At 48.0% G+C, this 19,232-nt stretch overlaps 3 protein-coding genes across 8 annotated transcripts in view; 2 read left to right on the top strand and 1 right to left on the bottom strand.

Moving 5' to 3' along the window:
* IMMT (inner membrane mitochondrial protein) overlaps positions 1–9,040 on the bottom strand; it is a 48,660-nt gene extending 39,620 nt beyond the window's left edge. For 2 of the 6 annotated variants that reach the window (XM_012533667.3, XM_049695875.1), the window contains exon 1: positions 8,739–9,028. In XM_012533667.3, coding sequence (XP_012389121.1) covers positions 8,739–8,783 — 45 coding nt within the window. In that variant the 5' untranslated portion in view covers positions 8,784–9,028. Of the gene's footprint in view, positions 1–8,738 lie in introns of all 6 variants that reach the window. The other 4 variants (XM_049695877.1, XM_049695879.1, XM_049695876.1 and 1 more) reach the window with 4 other exon arrangements.
* A 791-nt stretch (positions 9,041–9,831) lies between these two features.
* On the top strand, positions 9,832–15,628 carry LOC125960798 (cell division protein ZipA-like). The gene is made up of 2 exons (XM_049695890.1): positions 9,832–11,657; positions 15,494–15,628. The coding sequence occupies exon 1, from the start codon at positions 10,630–10,632 to the stop codon at positions 11,632–11,634; it is 1,005 nt and encodes a 334-aa protein (XP_049551847.1). The 5' UTR covers positions 9,832–10,629; the 3' UTR covers positions 11,635–11,657; positions 15,494–15,628.
* On the top strand, positions 11,825–17,262 carry LOC117201974 (uncharacterized). Its single transcript, XM_049696238.1, is given in 3 exon segments — positions 11,825–12,031; positions 12,239–13,778; positions 13,781–17,262. Coding segments are annotated over 3 exon segments (3,894 nt in total). The 3' UTR covers positions 15,928–17,262.
* Positions 17,263–19,232: the final 1,970 nt, after the last annotated feature.

Below are 19,232 nucleotides of genomic sequence, written 5' to 3'. Positions count from 1 at the left end.
CAAGCTTCTGAAAGACAAACAAACCGAAAAAAACTGTTTAGCTTTCAAGCAAAATTTGAAGGAAATATAAAGGAGCTAGTAAAAAAAAAAAAAAAAAGGAGCTAGTACTTGGTGGGTTAAAAAATAAGACTGTTTCTCATTCTCAGCCTCTCCAGTTAGCAACGATCCTTTAAGACCTCAGAAAGATCTCAGGAGGTGCTCCTCACAGAACTTTTTATACTGAGAAAAGGCCCACTAAGGACCTTAAGAGTATGCATCCCATATTCTTTTTATTAAACAACAGGGCAACTGAGAATCTTAGGGGTTTGAGACCACAGCAGCCTCACAGGGAGCCCAAAATTGGAGAAGAGCTTATTCTGATCAGATTTGTGGGTGTGGCTCTTGTCTAATGGAGAACACCCCAGTAAGACCCACAAGAAACCCACAGAGTCATTAAGATGAAAAACAGGCCGGCCTGGATTTAAAGGTGAAGAGTATAAAACAAATAGAGGTTTGGGCCTCTAGAACCTCTACAGACAGAAAGCAGTCTGAGAAAACGATTCAGCTGCCAACAGGCGACACATCTGGAAAAGGAAGGATGGGGCTTCCCTGGTAGCGCAGTGGTTAAGAATCCACCTGCCAATGCAGGAGACATGGGCTCGAGTCCTGGTCTGGGAAGATCCCACATGCCGTGGAGCAACTAAGCCCGTGCACCACAACTACTGAGCCTGCGCTCTAGAGCCCGCGAGTCACAACTACTGAGCCCACGTGCTGCAACTACTGAGCCCGCGCACCTAGAGCCCGTGCTCCGCACCAAGAGAAGCCACCACAATGAGAAGCCCGCGCACAGCAACCAAGATCCAGCGCAGCCAAAAATAAATTAATTAATTAATAAACAGAAAAGGAAGGATGATTCAAAGGGTGAAACCTGAAGCCCAGAGGGTAGAACCAAGAGCTATGGAGAGGGACTTCCCTGGCGGAGCAGTGGTTAATACTAAGCGCTTCCACGGCAGGGGGCTCGGGTTTGGGGAACTAAGATCCTACATGCGGCGCAGTGCAGCCAAAAAAAAAAGAGCTATGGAGAAACATTCCCAAGCAAGAAAACTAAGTCCTAATTAAGCAAGCAGCAACATGTGTCAGTTGGATTTGACATTTGTTATGAACAGTGACTGCTGTGTGCCTCTTTGGAAGGGAGTGTCACACTATATTGTGTGTAGGGTATATGGGGAACAGATAACTTGTCTCTTTAGTTCACAGGTCTTTAGACTGAAAGGAAAAGCACTTAAGGAACTGTACCCAACAGACCACATTCAAGATGTCTTACCTGCAAAGGGATCTGACTTGATGGCAAGATCCTGGTCCGTTAGTCTAAGCCTGATGCTGTGATGGGATGAGGTTTTGGAGGGTTATGAGGAAGGCTGTGAATGTATTTACATGTGGGAGGAATGCAAGTTGTCATGGCTACAAGGCAGACTGTATTGTCCAAAACTGACTACAACAATATTTCCTGTAACACATGCTCTTCCAGAAACTTGCTACTCCTCCAGCAAACTGAGCCCTTCCCTGGAACAAGGGCATGCCTTAGTTACTAATTTACTAATAGAGGGCAGTGAAAGTGAGGCTCTGTGACTTCTGAGACCAAGACATAAAGGGGACACAGTTTCTGCCTGGCTCTGCCCCTCATCACACTTGCTCTTGGAACACAGCCGCCAAACTGGGAGGAAACCCAGACACACATGTAGGTGTTCCAGCCAACAGACCCACTGAGGTCTCAGCTGCAGCCAGTATCAGCTGTCAGACACGGGAGTGAGGAAGCCTTTGAGATGACTCTAGCCCCAGCCACGGCCTGACTACAACCTCACGAGGGACACAAAATGCCCAGCTGAGGCCAGAAACCCCCAGAACTGAGGGAGGCAGTCAATAAATCTTTTACCCCAAGCTCAAGGTGCCTTAGCAAACCAAAACAGGATCTTTATCAACTCATGGATTTAAACACTTCTGATGAACTTAAACCAGTTGCAACTGTTATCCTTTTGAAAACTCAAATTGTCCCATTTCCGGCTAATGGATGCTACTTCAAGTTTATTATATATTATTTTATATTACTTTAATTTTATATATATATATAAGTCTAGCTCTGTATATATCAGGCCATCTGCAACTGCCTGGTGTTGAGTGTTTTGTTTTTTTCTCTGTGTGGTAAAATTCGCTTATAAAATTCACCATTTTAAAGTGTACGTTTCAGAGGCATTTAGTACATCCACAATGCTGTACAACCATCGCCGTCACCTAGCTCCGGAACAGTTTCATCACTCCAAAAGTAAACTCCTGTACCAACTAGGCAGTCTCCCCATTTTCCCTTCTCCCCAGCTCCTGTCAGCCACTCTCTACTTTCTGGCTCTACATTGGCAGGTGGATTCTTAACCACTGCACCACCAGGGAAGCCCCAAAACATTCTTTAATTTTGTGAAATCCAATTTATCTTGTGTCTTTTGGTGTCACGTGTAAGAAACCACTTCCAAATCCAAAGTCTACCTTCAGAACCCTCTTTCTTAAGCACCAAACTAAACTCTCTTTATTTATATAAACTAAACGTCCTAACTTTAACACACAAAATACTGGACACTTCTTAGTTCTGGAATACCTTTTTATTAATAATAACCAACAATGTACAAAAGACAATACTGTTTCAAAACAATTTGCCTTGACATATAGCCTTGTGATAAATGTTATAAGGTTAGCATTGCTGCTTCCAACCTATAGAAACATGATTTTAACAAACAAAACCCCAAAAAGCAAGTTAAAACACACAATTCCCATGTAATGTTCTTGCAAACACCACTTATTCCTTAGCTCTTCCAAATTAAAGTGAACATATAAAAAGAAACCACAATCCTGGAAACAGAGACTATAATACAAGTCCCCTCATGTGAACCCTATCTGGAGGTTGCAGGTTTCCCTTCTAGATGTGGCCGTTTGCTGTAACTGACATTTCGGTTTTGAGATTTGTAATAAGGATTCCTCCCACACAAACAAAAGGTATCCCGAAGTTAATGGCAAGTTCTACATTTAAATTACAGATTAATATCCAACAACTCTTTCTATAGTTGACTAAAAATATTTTATAGGAATCATGCATTAAGGTTAAAAATATATCACATACACAAATCCAATTAAGTTTGGCATGAAAGCAGTATTATTTCCCAGTAAAAACATATTCTATAGGAGAAAAAGTGCTTTTCAGTTATGACAAGGAAATAGCAGACATTCATCAGTATGGCAAAAGCAGGAAGGTGATATTTCTCTAGTTTTCTCTGCATATACGTGTGAAAATATATATTACCTATATACTCTCAATCTTCCGTTCTAAGTTATGATGTAAAATGTATTTCAAAATGGTTTGAAAGCAATTGGTCCAGAGAAATGAAAATGAAGAATAATAAAAAAAGGATTCTAGACTTCCCTGGTGGCGCAGTGGTTAAGAATCTGCCTGCCAATTCAAGAGATATGGGTTCCAGCCCTGGCTGGGAAGATCCCACATGCCGCAGAGTAATTAAGCCCCCGAGCCACAACTACTGAGCCCGCGTGCCACAAATACTGAAGCCCAAGCACCTAGAGCCTGTGCTCCGTAACAAGAGAAGCCACTGTAATGACAAGCCCACGCACCACAACGAAGAGTAGCCCCTGCTCGCTGCAACTAGAGAAAAGCCTGTGCGCAGCAATGAAGACCCAACACAGCCAAAAATTAAAACAATAAATTTATTTTTAAAAAAAAAGGATTCTAATATGCATAGACGCAAACAGGCTGCATCATATACTAAACTACTTTCTACCACGTGTGCCTCACTACCTACATCTATTATTGAGTAACAGTGTTTTATAACCCTAATGAAAAGAAAGAATTCCAGAAGATGACAGCTAAAAATGTCCACACACAAGTTCAGTCCTAAATTAGCCCTGATATCAAACTTGGTCTTAGTTAAATAAGCTAGCTTAGTCAACCCTCAAAAAGAATGTTTCTTTCGCTTTTTCAAAATTATAAGCAGATAAGATCAATGCACGTGCAGATGACCACTCCCAAATTTGTAGTCTGGGAGAGGGCCAGGCTAGGCTGAAAGCCCAGGTCCTCCAAACCCAAGGCCCACCTCAAAAAAGGCTGGGCCTGGCCATGCAGTCCTGGGACTAAAAGAAGACAGATGGTGTTAGGTCTGGGAAGTAAAGTGAGGAAGAATCAGAGCTCTGAAGCTCATTTCTGGGAAAGAAAGAAAGAGCAATTCATTTCTGAATACCCACATGTAAGGAATTTAAGGATGATTAAGTCCACACATTGAGGATAAGCTAGATGCCAGCCGTGATGGTAAATTTTTTATGTCAACTTGGAGGGTGTTTTTGGATGAAATTAACATTTGAATCAATGAACTATGAATAAAACAGGTTGCCTTCCATAATATGGGTGGGCCTCAGACAGTCAATGGAAGACCTGAATAGAACAAAAAGACCAGTCTCCCCAAGCCAAGAGGGAATTCTCCGGCAGAATGCCTTCAGACTGGAACTGCACCATCGGCTCTCCTGGGTCTCCAGTTTGCCAGCCTTCAGACTGAAAATGCACCACAAGCTCCTCTGGGACTGTGCATATCAAGCCTGCCAGCCTCCACAACTGCATGGGCCAATTCCTTATAGTAAATCTTTCTATCTACATGCACATCCTATCGGTTCTGTTTCTCTGGAGAGGTTCTAAAACCTATGGAGGTTTAAGTTTAAGGGAGGTCACATCCACTTGCAGAAATTAAGAAAAATTCACAGAACACATTTATTCTTTCATTCAAACATGTCATTCTTTCATTCAAACAGGTCACAAATGACACATCTTTATTTACTGAGCACCTATTAGGAGCTGGGACTACTGTGAGTACTGATATGGATACAGTCCCTTTGAGGAGCTTCCATTTTAATGTGGAAAATACACAATAAATACACAGTATGTCAGGTGGTGGTAGGGGCTACAAAGTAAAACCAAGTAGGGTAAGGGTAAGTTCAGAGTGATGCAAAGGAGAGAGTGGTCAGAGGTCTGTTTTAGATAGGGAAGGCCTCTCTGAAGGGAAGGTGATAGCTGAGAAAATATCTGAAGGGAGTGAGAGCTAAGCAAAGGTGTGTGGGAGAACTTCAGGGTAAACAGCAAATGAAAAGGCAGTGAGAAGAAGAGAATGAGGCCGAGTAGAAAAATAAGATATGGAAAGATCCAGATCATGAAGGGCCCAGGGGGCACGGTAAAGACTTTAGATTTTACTCTGATGAGACGGGATGTCACGGGAGGGCATGACATGGTCTGTATGCTTTTTTAAAGGCCTTTGTTAACAACTAGGTGAAGAACTGACTCTAGGAGGGCAACAGTAAAAGCCAGAAGACATTTAAGAAGATGGTGTGTGGTGTGGGGCTTCCCTGGTGGCGCAGTGGTTGGGAGTCCGCCTGCCGATGCAGGGGACACGAGTTCATACCCCGGTCCAGGAAGACCCCACATGCCGCGGAGCGGCTGGGTCCGTGAGCCATGGCTGCTGAGCCTGTGTGTCCAGAGCCTGTGCTCCACAACGGGAGAGGCCGCGGCAGTGAGAGAGGCCCGTGTACAGCAAAATAAAAAAAGAAGATGGTGTGATGGAGTGGAAAGGATTTTGACAAAATCAAACAAGAATTTAGAAATTTGAGTACAAAGTTCAAAAGCAGAGGCTAGACAATCATCTGCTTAGGGATTAAAATTCTGAGAACTGATGTAATCCCAGTAAGAGAGCATATAAAGAGATGGGACAGTATCATTACATGCCTCTTAGAATGGCCAAAATCCCCAACACTGACCACAACCAAATGCTGGTGAGGCTGTGGAGCAACAAGAACTCTCATTCACTGCTGCTGGGAATGCAAAACGGTACAGCCATTTTGGAAGATAGAGGGGCAGTTTCTTACAAAACAAAGCATATTCTCACCATATGATCCAGCATATGTGCTCCCTGGTATTTACACAAAGGAGCTGAAAATGTATGTCCACGTAAAAACGTGCACTGAAAAGTTTACTGCATCTTTATTCTTAACTGCCAAACCTTGGAGGCAACCAAGATGTCCTTCAGTAGGTGAATGGATAAATAAACTGTGGTACAGCCAGACAATGGAATATTTTTCAGCACTAAAAAAATGATCCATCAAGCCATAAAAAGACATGGAGGAACCTGAAGTATACTAAGTGAAAGAAACCAATCTGAAAAGGCTACATTCTGTATGATTCCATCTATATGACATTCTGAAAAAAGCAAAACTATGGAGACAGTAAAGAGACTGGTGGTTGCCAGGAGGTGGGGCTAGGCAAGTGATGAATAGGTGGAGCACAGAGGATTTCTAGGTCAGTGAAAATACTCTATATGATACCATAGTGATGGATACATACCATCATACATGTGTCTCAATCCACAGAACGTACAACATCAAAAGAGAACGCTAGTGTCAACAACGGATGTTGGGTGATTATGATATGTCAATGTAGGTTCATCAATTGTAACAAATGTAACACTCCGGTGGCAGACGTTAATACAGGGGGAGGCTATGCATCCCTCAGGCACAGGGTATATGGGGAATGCCCTCTAGTTTGCTGTGAATCTAAAACTGCTTTGAAATAATGTCTTAAAAGTAAAGAGAAAGGGGGAGAGGGGGGAAGTTCATTGGGGTACCAGAGTTCCTAGAGGTACAAGAAGAAGTCGACTCAACAAAGGAAAATAAAAGAGATGAAGGGTAAAATGGGACCCAAGATACTACATGAGAAGAGCAAAAAGAGTTTCACAACGCAACAGGAGCAAATACTATAGAACGAATGAGGAGATAAGAAGAATAAACCAATGAATATTTCAAGATAGCAGCTTTAGGAAGGTAAGAAATCTTGGTTGCAGGCTAGAAAAGAGTTCGTATTTTAATATGAAGTTTTAACCAGTTTTCTCCTAATTTCCTAATTGGGATCCCATTAAGTGGAAAATATTTTGATAAAGGCAAGGAAGGAAAAAGTAGTTTTGGACTTCAGGGCAGACAGAGACAGATCAGTGACAACTATGATGTAACAAGACTGGGCCTGAAAGGAGAGCTCCGAAAACATACCTCACCAGTTCTGCCCTGAAAGGCAGTTATGCTTCCTCCAACCTCCTAGCCCCACTTGGGCAGTATGATAGGCCAGATTCTAAGTCGGCTTCCATGATCTCTGCCCCCTGCAGTTAAGCCCATGATTAGAGTAGTATGGCAAAAGGGATTTTGCAGATGTAATTAGGTTTCTAATCAGTTGACTTGAACTAATCAAAAGGGAGTTACCCAGGTGGGCCTGGCCTAATCACATAAGCCGTTTAAATCTGGGTCTGGAGATCAGAAACAGGGAAGTTAAGAGAAATTTTGAAGTCTAAGAGACAAGCTCCTGGTAGCCTGCAAGAAAGTAAACATCTGTGTTACAAACTGCCTCTGAGGACCTTGCAGCAAGGAACTTCAGACAGCCCCCAGGAAGGGTGAGGTGACAGCTAGCAAGAAAACAGGGACTTCAGCCCTACAGCTGCAAGGGACTGAATTCTGCCAACAAACTGAAGGAGCTTAGAAGAGAAGCTCCAAATGAGAACCACAGCAGGGAAAACACTTTGCATCCTTGTGTGACAACGAGCAGAGAACCCCGACCGTTCATGTCCAGAAACACTAAGATAATAAATGTGTTGTTTAAGCTACTCAATCTGTGGCACCTGTTATAAAGCAACAGAAGACTAACACTACCCCGCACTTTCCTACAGAAGAGACTGCTTCTCCTACCCTGGAAACGAAAGGGGAGATAAGCAAACTTGAAAAAAAAAAAGCTTGACTTTTATTTCTAACTCGCTGTGCCCAGGGAGTTTGCTCAATTGCTTGAGTCACAGTACCTGTTTTGCAAATACCACATTTTGCCAAAATACCAATTTTCTTTAAATTGTGAGCAATGGGAATAGGTTTCCTTTTTTAATTTCAGAAAATTACTTTGATAATTATGCAGAAATAAAAATAACTGGGTGTCTGGGCTCCTTGAATGTCTGCCAAAGTCGTCCCAGCACCTGAAGACACAGATCCTCAGGCTAATCTCAGAAATGAGCACAAGGTCATGACGCCTAACCTTCCTCGAGTACCAGGTGTTCGAGCTCCATAAATTACAATCTTTCATTAGCTCAAGAATTGTTCTCCGCTACGAAAAGAAAGGCAGCCCCTCCTGATTAATTACAATCTTGACCCCCCACCCCCACCCCCCGAACGCGGACTCTAGCAGTCCAGGCACCTCCTTATTAAGATGCAACAAGCCAAGGCTATGCATGTCCTGCTGGGAACTGCAGTTTTCCGTCGACCTTCAACCACTGGCTGCGCGAAACCTATCAAGCGCCCAACCGGCGACCCGGGCGCCAGCAGCCTCAATTGGTCCTAGACTGGGGCAGCGCGGGGCTGATTGGATGGCATGTCCCCGAAGCCGTGCCTCCCGTCCTACGCCCCCTCCCCGCCACCTTCTCTTCTCCACGCCCCATCCCTATTCAGCAATAACCCTCAAGTCATTCCAGTCCATCGAACTACCGAATTAACTGCCTCAAGGGCTCACCCGGGACTCTCGCGATAAGGGCGGCCCCGAGACACGCCTCTGTCCCCAGGCCTAGGCAGAGCCAAAGCCTCCCTTATTTTGCGCCGGCTGCCGGGAGTCAGTTTCACCACGCGCTCTCTCCCGGCGCCCGCGTCCTCACCTGGGCGGTGGAGGTCACGCCGGATAACTGACAGGCTCGCAGCATCTCTGCGGGGCTGACCGCGCTGCAGGTGTAAGTGGGAGCTAGGGCGGCGGCGCAAGTAGGGGAAACCTTGCGTCCGTGCGTGCTTGCGTCCGTGCCGCCTCTCCGCGCCGGGCGTACCGGAAGGGCAGCCAACGCCACTGCGCACGCGCAGCTCCCTCTCGCCCGTGTCCAGGCCGCTGGGAGAGGGTGGGCCCTGCTTAGACGGAAGGGGCGATTTCTCCTTCCGGGTCGCGCTCGGGGCTCTTGGCTGTTACCCCAAGCTCGGGTTACTGGGTGATTGAGGTGGGTAGCAGTGCGTCTGGACCTCGGGCTCTGGTCCACGCGGAAACCGGGCAGGTGTGACTCCGGAGAATTCAAGCAAGAAAGCATCTCAGCTGTTTCTGTCAGCTGGATATTTCGTAGAAAGGAATGGATTTGCCCAAAGTTACGTAAACAGTGGTGTTGTCTCGGTTTGCGCGTTCTGTTCGTTTGGCAGCCCTTCTTCCGGGAGTCATCCTGCTTGTGGGAGACTGGGTGAAAGAACACTGGGGAGATCTTTGTGCAGAATGTGTCGTTCAGGAATCTAATAAATAGCACAGCAGGAATAGAAACCCTGATTCTTCGGGTTCCACAGCTTCTACTCCTTCATATTAAACCACACCGCTTTCTTCACCAAGTTTTTATTTTAGAAAGATAATTTTGGTCGCAATCTGTGGGATGGATGGGAAGATGAGGTCAGTGCAGAAACACTGTTCAAAGTATTCCACTGAGCCTGTAATCAAGGTAACACACGTTAAATACTGAACACCGTATTCAATTCTATTAGTACTAATTATGATCTTACCGTCAATATATCGTAGAAACTAAATAACTTGTGTGTCTCTTGCGTTTGCAAAGTACTTTTGAGGGGACTGCGTTCTACTTTGGTGGGAATAAGACTGAATTGACGCCCTGCATTCAGTCTGTGCTTTTCCTGGAGTTTCTTTTCTGAGGAGAAGGGCCGAGAAAGGGCCTTCTCCTCAGGCCCTTTCCCAGAAAGGGCGCGGCGCTGGGTTGCCACATTTGGGAGTGCGCCTGGAGTTGGGCGCACAGCCTCCCGCCGCCCTGCCGTTGGGCTGGTGGAGGCCGCAGCGCTGTTAGGGTTGCATCAGTTTTCCCGTTTGCACTATTTCTTTTTGTAACCATGGCCCCGTCTTAAGTATTTCCAATTGAGAAACGAACCCTCAGGAAACCGAAACTTAACCAGCCGCTCTCGCTTCTGTAACTACGCTTGCTGACCACCCCTTGTAATCATCCAACCAATCAGACGGCGTGTCTTTGTTTAAAGGTTAACCAATCAGTACTCCCCACCCCTGGAAAGTCCCGAACTTGATTGTACCTATCTGTAAAAGAGCTGAACTAAACTCCATCGGGACCTCTTGGCGCCACCGGCAACGAGTGCGCAGAGGTCCAGGTTCGAACCTGCAATAAATGACCCTTGCCGCTTGGCTTTGACTCTCGACTCTGGTGGTCTTGTGGAGGGGTCTCGCGACCGTGGGCATTTCATTTGGGGGCTCGTCCGGGATGCCCCCGAGCCCACCAGACATCAGGTCAACGGGTCATCGCTGACAACCGATCGGTAAGTAAGCCGGCTCAGAGTACCTTCTGTTTTGGGGACTAGGACAGTCCTGGCGGACGCGCTATAGGACACCTAGTCGGGTGTGGTTGGAGACGTCCACCACGACCCATCTGGGGCTGATAGCCCATCTGAAGCGCGCACGCGATAACCTCCCCTTCCTCCTTTTACAGGCTCCGCTATTGGGACGGCTCTTAATCACTTTCGTTTTCAGAGTAACCTTCTCTAACCAATCTCTTCCAGGACCCAGACATGGGCCAAGCACAGAGTACCCCCCTCTCCCTCCTTCTCGCTAATTTCGGGGATGTAAAGTCCCGAGGACACAACCTCAGTCTGGACATCCGGAGAAAAATACTAATTACCTTCTGCCGCTCTGAATGGCCAACTTTCGGGGTTGGCTGGCCCACCGAGGGTACCTTTTGTCTTCCTATAATCCTAAAAGTTAAATCTAGAGTTTTCTTGCCAGGAAAAGAAGGCCATCCAGACCAGATCCCCTACATCCTGGTATGGCAGGACCTGACAGAAAACCCACCTCCCTGGATGACCCCCTTTTTGTCATCAGGGTCATGTAAGATCCTTGCGGCCCGACCAACTAAACCTCCCAAGCCTCAGGCCCCAACTGCACCCATACTCTCTGATAGCCAAGACCTCCTTCTCCTAGACCCCCCCCCATATCAACCTCCTCCTTTGGCCCCACAACCAGTCCCCCTTCCTGTTCCTGGCCCTGCTCCTCTCCCCTTGGTGGAACCTCCTGCGGCCCCTCCCGAGGGGCCACCCAGGTCAGAACCGGAGAACCGAGAGGCAGAAGCACTACCGGTCCTCCTGCCCAATGAAAATAACTCCCATGGGCCGGCTGGACGCACCCGTGGACGCACTCAGCGCGACCCAGGGTTCCGCCATCCGGATTCCACCATAGCCCTACCCCTGCGAGAAATAGGCCCTCCCGATGAGACAGGGAACCCCCGACTCCAGTATTGGCCATTCTCTACCAGTGACTTATATAATTGGAAAACCCAGAATGCCCGCTTCTCTGATAATCCTAAAGACTTGATAGCTCTTCTAGATAGCGTTATGTTCACTCATCAGCCCACCTGGGATGACTGCCAACAGCTCCTCCGGATCCTATTCACTACCGAAGAACGAGAGCGAATCCAGCTGGAGGCGAGAAAACTGGTTCCTGGAGATGATGGTCAACCCACCGCTAACCCTGACCTCATCAATGCAGCCTTTCCCTTAACTCGCCCCCCCGCAGGATGAATGGGACTATAACACCGGAGAAGGTAGGGGACGACTGCTCATTTATCGCCAGACTCTAATGGCGGGTGTCCGGGCTGCTGCGCGCAAGCCCACTAATTTGGCCAAGGTATATTCAATTATACACGGTAAAACAGAAAGTCCCTCCTCTTACTTAGAAAGATTAATGGAAGCCTTTAGGCAGTATACCACTATGGATCCAGAGGCCCCCGAAAATCAGGCTGCCTTTGTAATGTCCTTCGTTAACCAGGCAGCCCCTGATATTAAAAAGAAACTCCAGAAGTTAGAAGATCTGGAGGGCAAACAGATACAGGATCTACTCCGTATCGCCCAGCGCGTCTTTAATAACCGAGACGCCCCAGAGGATAAACAACTTAAAGCCACTGAGAAAATGACTAAGGTCCTGGCCGCCATTGTTCAGAAAGATCAAGAGGGCCCCCCAGCCACTCGACCTCCCAGGCGACCATTGGACAGAGATCAATGTGCCTATTGCAAGGAAAAGGGCCACTGGGCTCGGTAATGCCCCAAGAAAAGGCAGCCGCGCCCCAACCAGAGGCAATGGCAACCGAAGGCCACCTCAGTCCTATTTACACATGATGCAGAGTAGGGGGGATGGGGTTCGGACCCCCTCCCCGAACCCAGGGTAACCCTACAAGTGGAGGGGAAACCAGTCCAATTCCTGGTGGATACGGGGGCACAGCATTCGGTCTTGGTTAAGCCCCACGGGAAAGTTTCTAACAAATCCTCCTGGGTCCAGGGAGCTACGGGAGTCAAACATTACCCCTGGACCACTCAGAGAACTGTGGACTTGGGCACGGGAAGAGTAACCCATTCCTTTCTGGTCATTCCCGATAGCCCTTGCCCCTTACTGGGGAGAGACTTGCTCACTAAAATGGGAGCACAAATTCATTTTCGGCCAGAGGGGCCAATCGTAACAGACCCTCACGACCAACCCATATCTGTGCTCACCCTGAACTTAGAAGATGAGTACCGACTTCACCAGGAACCACCCTCCCAAAATCAAGATATAGAGTCATGGCTTCAGCAGTTCCCTGAAGCATGGGCAGAAACAGGTGGGATGGGACTAGCCAAACATCGCCCAGCCCTATTCATAGAGATCAAACCAGGAGCAGATCCTGCACGTGTCCGACAGTATCCCATGCCCCTAGAGGCCAAGACTGGTATCACTCCTCATATTCGCCGGCTTCTTGACCTGGGGATACTGCGTCCCTGCCAGTCGGCCTGGAATACACCCCTGCTGCCAGTCCGCAAACCTAACAGTAAAGACTACCGCCCAGTGCAGGACCTGAGAGAAGTTAACAGACGGGTCATAGACATCCATCCTACTGTGCCCAATCCATATACTCTTTTGAGCGCCCTTAGTCCAGGAAAACAATGGTATACTGTGCTGTACCTCAAAGATGCCTTTTTTAGTTTACCCTTGGCGCCCAAAAGTCAAGAACTCTTTGCCTTCGAATGGTCGGATCCCGAGAGAGGCATAAACGGACAACTCACCTGGACCAGACTTCCCCAAGGATTCAAAAATTCGCCCACCTTGTTTGATGAGGCCCTACACGAGGATCTCAGTGAGTACCGGAGACAAAACCCCAATGTAACCCTCCTGCAGTATGTTGATGATCTCTTAATAGCTGCTGAGACCGCTGAAGCCTGCCTGCAGGGAACCAGAAACCTCCTACAGACTCTCGGCACCCTGGGATACTGGGCCTCTGCCAAGAAAGCGCAGATCTGCAGGCCTGAGGTAACTTACCTGGGGTACCTATTGAAAGGGGGGCAACGATGGCTCACAGATGCACGGAAGGAAACCGTCCTCCGCATCCCCAGACCCACCACGCCTCGACAGGTGAGGGAATTTTTGGGGTCAGCGGGGTTCTGCCATTTATGGATACCCAAATTTGCTGAAATGGCCAAACCGCTATACTTAGCCACCAAAGAGCAGACGCCCTTTAAATGGACAGAGGAGGCTGAGCAGTCATTTCAGCAGATCAAAACTGCCTTGCTGTCTGCACCCGCCCTGGGTCTCCCTGATGTCTCCAAACCCTTCCACCTCTTTGTGGATGAAAGCAAAGGCATAGCTAAGGCCGTGTTGGCCCAGCCCCTCAGTCCTTGGCCCAGGCCTGTCGCTTACCTATAAAGAAATTGGACCCAGTGGCTGCCGGCTGGCCTCCTTGCCTCCGGATGATCGCCGCCACGGCCCTAATGGTAAAGGATGCTGACAAACTAACTATGGGGCAGGAGTTACATGTCACCACCCCCCACGCCATCGACAGGGTTCTCAAACAGCCTCCCGACCGATGGATGAGCAATGCTCGACTGGTCCACTACCAGGGTCTACTGTTAAATCCCCTCAGAATCAGCTACACTCTGCCGCGGGCATTAAACCCTGCCTCCCTATTACCTGACCCAGATTTGGACTCCCCACTCCATGACTGTGCAGAGGTACTGGCCCAGATCCATGGGGTTCGGGAAGACCTACGTGACCAGCCCCTACCGGATGCAAAAGTCACATGGTTCACTGACGGCAGCAGCTTTGTCCAGCAAGGTCAGAGGTATGCAGGGGCAGCGGTAACATCAGAAACTGAGGTGATATGGGCAGAGACTCTCCCCCCGGGGACCTCAGCCCAAAAAGCTGAATTAATTGCCCTGACCCAAGCTCTCAAGATGAGCAAAGGCCAAAAAGCCACCATATATACAGACAGCCGGTATGCTTTTGCTACCGCACATATACGTGGGGCAATATACCGAGAGCGGGGACTACTCACAGCAGAGGACAAAGACATCAAGAACAAAGAGGAAATCCTGGCCTTGCTAGCGGCCATATGGGAACCCAAAAAGCTAGCCATTGTACACTGCCCGGGGCATCAAAAACCCACGAATCCAGTCGCCCGAGGCAACAATTTGGCAGACCAGACGGCTCGAAAGGCGGCACACACTCCAATACCATTACTTCCCCTGCAACTGCCGGATCCAGGGCCCCGGGAACTACCGCCCCAACCTGACTACTCGGAGGATGACATCAGATGGATGAGCAAGCTCCCTCTAACCCAGGTTAGAGACGGATGGTGGCAGGACGCTAAGAACAATATCCTCCTTCCTGAGAGACTAAGAACCCTGGTCCTTGAACGGATCCACCATAGCACCCACTTGGGCACCCGACGGCTACAGGATCTTATCAGGCAGACTGGACTTAAAATTAAAAATGTCTCCGAGAAGACTGAACGACTGGTTGCTGACTGTGCAGTCTGCCAACTCCATAATGCCAGCACCCACCCGTCAACCACTGGCATCCGGGAAAGAGGAAACCAGCCCGGAGCCTACTGGGAAGTGGACTTCACGGAGGTAAAGCCTGGCAAATATGGATATAAATATTTACTGGTGTTTATAGATACCTTTTCAGGTTGGACTGAGGCATTCCCAACCAAGAAAGAGACTGCACAAATAGTAGCTAAGAAACTACTAGAAGAGATCCTGCCCAGGTATGGCTTTCCAGTTATGATAGGGTCCGACAACGGGCCAGCCTTCGTTTCTAAGGTAAGTCAAGATCTGGCTTCCATACTTGGGGCTAATTGGAAATTACATTGTGCATACCGCCCCCAGAGTTCAGGACAGGTAGAAAGAATGAATAGAACTCTAAAAGAGACCTTGACTAAATTGACCATGGAGACTGGCGCTAACTGGGTAGTCCTACTCCCCTACGCTCTGTTTAGGGTGCGAAATTCCCCCTATAAGCTAGGATTTACTCCCTACGAAATAATGCATGGTAGGCCTCCTCCTATCATCCCTAACCTAAAGACTAACCTTATCCAATTGGACACAGAAAATAATCTCCTGTCTTCCCTCCAAGCCTTACAGCGGACACACGAGACAATCTGGCCCAAACTAAAAGAGCTATATGCAACAGGACCCCCGCCCACTCCACACCAGCTCCGGCCAGGTGACTGGGTCCTTGTCAAACGCCATCGACAAGAGACCCTAGAACCCAGGTGGAAAGGACCTTACCAGATCATCCTGACAACGCCGACGGCCATCAAGGTGGACAGCATAGCTGCCTGGATCCATTACACCCACGTCAAGCCGGTGGACCCATTTTCTGACCTCATCAAGTCCACTAAAGCTGACGTCACCTGGACGGTTGACCGGAATAAGGACAATCCCTTCAAACTGACCTTGCGCCGTACCCTCCCCCATGATGACCAAGGTACTGCTGATAGCCCTAATGATAGTCCTAACCCTCAACCCTCGGGCCACGAGGGGAGGACTCGGCCCTTCCCCCGATAAGAATACTTTAATACAACAACTATATGGTGCACCGTGCGAGTGCAGGGGAGGTACTATAGAGACTCCTGTTGTTCCTCGAGGGTATACTCATATGCAGGACTGCGGAGGCATAACTGCATATCTTGTTCAGGAATATAAGGGCACCGGGGTCTCTCAAAGCTGGCAATGCTATCATAAGCCTAAGCCACTCCCCCCTCGAGCCACTTGCCCCTGTTCTACCTTCCAGGAATCAATGCATAGCATGTGCTATTCCTCTTACCAGCAATGTATAGGGGCCAATAACAAGACTTATTTCACAGCCATACTACAGAATAATAAAAGCCCCACCATTAGTGAGGGTAATAAATACCTTCAGGCTGGATGCACTGGCACCCCCGGGACCCCGGTATGCTGGAATACCAGGGCCCCCACACATATGTCAGACGGTGGGGGGCCCCAGGACGCAGTGCGCCAGATAGAAACCCGAAGACAAATAGAAGAGGTCTATCGGCATCTGTACCCACAGCTCAACTACCACCCCTAATTCTCCCTAAGGTCAATCCCTCTGAATTGGACCCCCAGACCATGTCCATACTAGAAGCTACTTTTACACTTTTGAATACCACCAACCCCAACTTAGCACAGGATTGCTGGCTCTGCCTTCCTCAAGGACCGCCCCGCCCAATAGTCATCCCCACCTTCGCCAATTTAAACATCAACGAACGATGTAACCCTACTTTACTCCCCGAGCCGTTCCCCATACAATTTTCAAAATTTTCAACCACCTTTAATACCTCATGCTTTGTCAAGAACGATTCCCTCTCTAACGCCAGTATTGACTTGGGAATCCTTTCATCCACTGGATGTAGTCAGTATAGCCCCGTGAACTCCTCCCTCTGTAGTCCTAACACCACTGTTTTTGTCTGTGGAAATAACCTAGCATACACCTATTTACCCCCGAATTGGACAGGGGTCTGCAACCTAGCCACCCTCCTCCCCAATGTAGACCTAATCTCGGGAGACACCCCATTGCCCATTCCCAGCTTTGACCTTTGGGCAGGGAGAACCAAACGAGCCATTACAGTCATACCCCTCCTGGTAGGATTAGGAATTACAGGAGCTGTGGCCACAGGAAGTACGGGTCTTGGGGTCTCCCTTCACTCCTATAATCAGCTGTCTAGGCAATTAATAGAAGATGTAGAAGCCCTCTCTGGTACCATTCAGGACTTACAGGACCAATTAGATTCATTGGCCGAGGTAGTCCTACAGAATAGGAGGGGCTTAGACTTGCTGACAGCTGAACAGGGTGGGATATGCCTCGCCCTAAAAGAAAAATGTTGTTTCTATGCAAATAAATCAGGCATTGTAAGAACCAAGATCCACCAGCTCCAGGAAGACCTAGCTCGCCGTGGCAGGAATTAGCGGATAATCCCCTTTGGTCAGGATTTCATGGAATGCTTCCCTTCCTCCTCCCCATCCTGGGCCCTCTACTATGCCTCCTTCTCCTCTTCACTATAGGCCCCTGTATACTCAGTAGAGTCATAGATTTTGTCCGAGAAAAAATAAATGCAGTTCAGCTAATGGTTTTAGCTTAAGAACACAATATCAGCCCTACGAGGCCTTAGAAATTGAAGAAACTGAGCCTTAAGGACCCAAGATTGGCTCCTCTGGTTCATGAGAAAGGGGGGAATGAGGGGACTGCGTTCTACTTTGGTGGGAATAAGACTGAATTGACGCCCTGCATTCAGTCTGTGCTTTTCCTGGAGTTTCTTTTCTGAGGAGAAGGGCCGAGAAAGGGCCCTTCCAGGGCGCGGCGCTGGGTTGCCACATTTGGGAGCGCCGCCTGGAGTTGGGCGCACAGCCTCCCGCCGCCCTGCCGTTGGGCTGGTGGAGGCCGCAGCGCTGTTAGGGTTGCATCAGTTTTCCCGTTTGCACTATTTCTTTTTGTAACCATGGCCCCGTCTTAAGTATTTCCAACTGAGAAACGAACCCTCAGGAAACCGAAACTTAACCAGCCGCTCTCGCTTCTGTAACTACGCTTGCTGATCCCCCCTTGTAATCATCCAACCAATCAGACGGCGACTAGTGTCTTTGTTTAAAGGTTAACCAATCAGTACTCCCCACCCCTGGAAAGTCCCGAACTTGATTGTACCTATCTGTAAAAAAGCTGAACTAAACTCCATCGGGACCTCTTGGCGCCACCGGCAACGAGTGCGCAGAGGTCCAGGTTCGAACCTGCAATAAATGACCCTTGCCGCTTGGCTTTGACTCTCGACTCTGGTGGTCTTGTGGAGGGGTCTCGCGACCGTGGGCATTTCACGTTCAAGTCTTAACTAGGTACTCTATTGTAGTATGGTGTTCTCCCTAGAGGTACACAATGCTACTAAATCCCATTTGTAAAGTAGAGAAATAGGTTTGAAAATTATCTAAAATGAAATAATGACTTATGTTTATATAGGTTCAGTGCTTTTCAGGGTACTTTTGTAATTACATTACACTCTGTATTTCATATCGCCATCACTTAATAGCCTCCAGAGCAGTCTCCCATCTTCTTTAGTAATTTTAATTATTGAACTGCTGTCCCCCTGCCCCCCATCTCATCCCTGCCCACTGCTGTCATGCTGGGTGATGACTTTTCAAAAACCTTGGCCATAAACCTTTCAAGGCCAGTGAACATTTTCAGTCTCTTCCAGCCATGTATGCCTTGAGCCTGAACATCATTTGCAACTTCTCCAGCTTCAAGATTTCCAACTCCAAAATTAATTTCTGTAGTCTCCTGACCTCTCGTTTAACCAAGTCGTTAATCCTCATCTTCCACGTGCGGTTTAAGATTTTTTTTTTCTTTTGCTTTAAAATGGGCTCTCCTAAAGTAACTCAGAAGTTTAAATCACTCCCTTGTTCCAAAACATGCCACATGGCAGTGACTCCCACTGCCAATTCAAAGACCCTTAAGAAATGTCTCAGAGTACTTTTCCAGCCTGTGTGCATGTTCTATGGCTCAAAGTGGCCACCATAGATGGGAGCTCAAGATAGCAACAATAGCGGTTCAAGCTCATCACCCACTTGTCTACCCAAAAACTCGGAGAAACTGAAATATAACCAACTCAGTGGTTCTCAAAGTGTGGTATGGGAGGCCCTGGTCCGCGCGGAAGGCCCTGGTCCCTGGCGAGCCTGAGACCCTTTCAGAGGGTCCATAAAATCAAAACAATATGGGACTTCCCTGGTGGTCCAGTGGTTAAGAATCCTCCTTCCAATGCAAGGGACGTGAATTTGATCCCTGGTTGGGGCACTAAGATCCCACATGACACGGGGCAACTGAACCCATG

This window comes from Orcinus orca, chromosome 13 (assembly GCF_937001465.1).
Source record: "Orcinus orca chromosome 13, mOrcOrc1.1, whole genome shotgun sequence".
Classification (NCBI taxonomy): domain Eukaryota; kingdom Metazoa; phylum Chordata; class Mammalia; order Artiodactyla; family Delphinidae; genus Orcinus; species Orcinus orca.
This window is presented reverse-complemented; position numbering and strand designations above follow the sequence as displayed.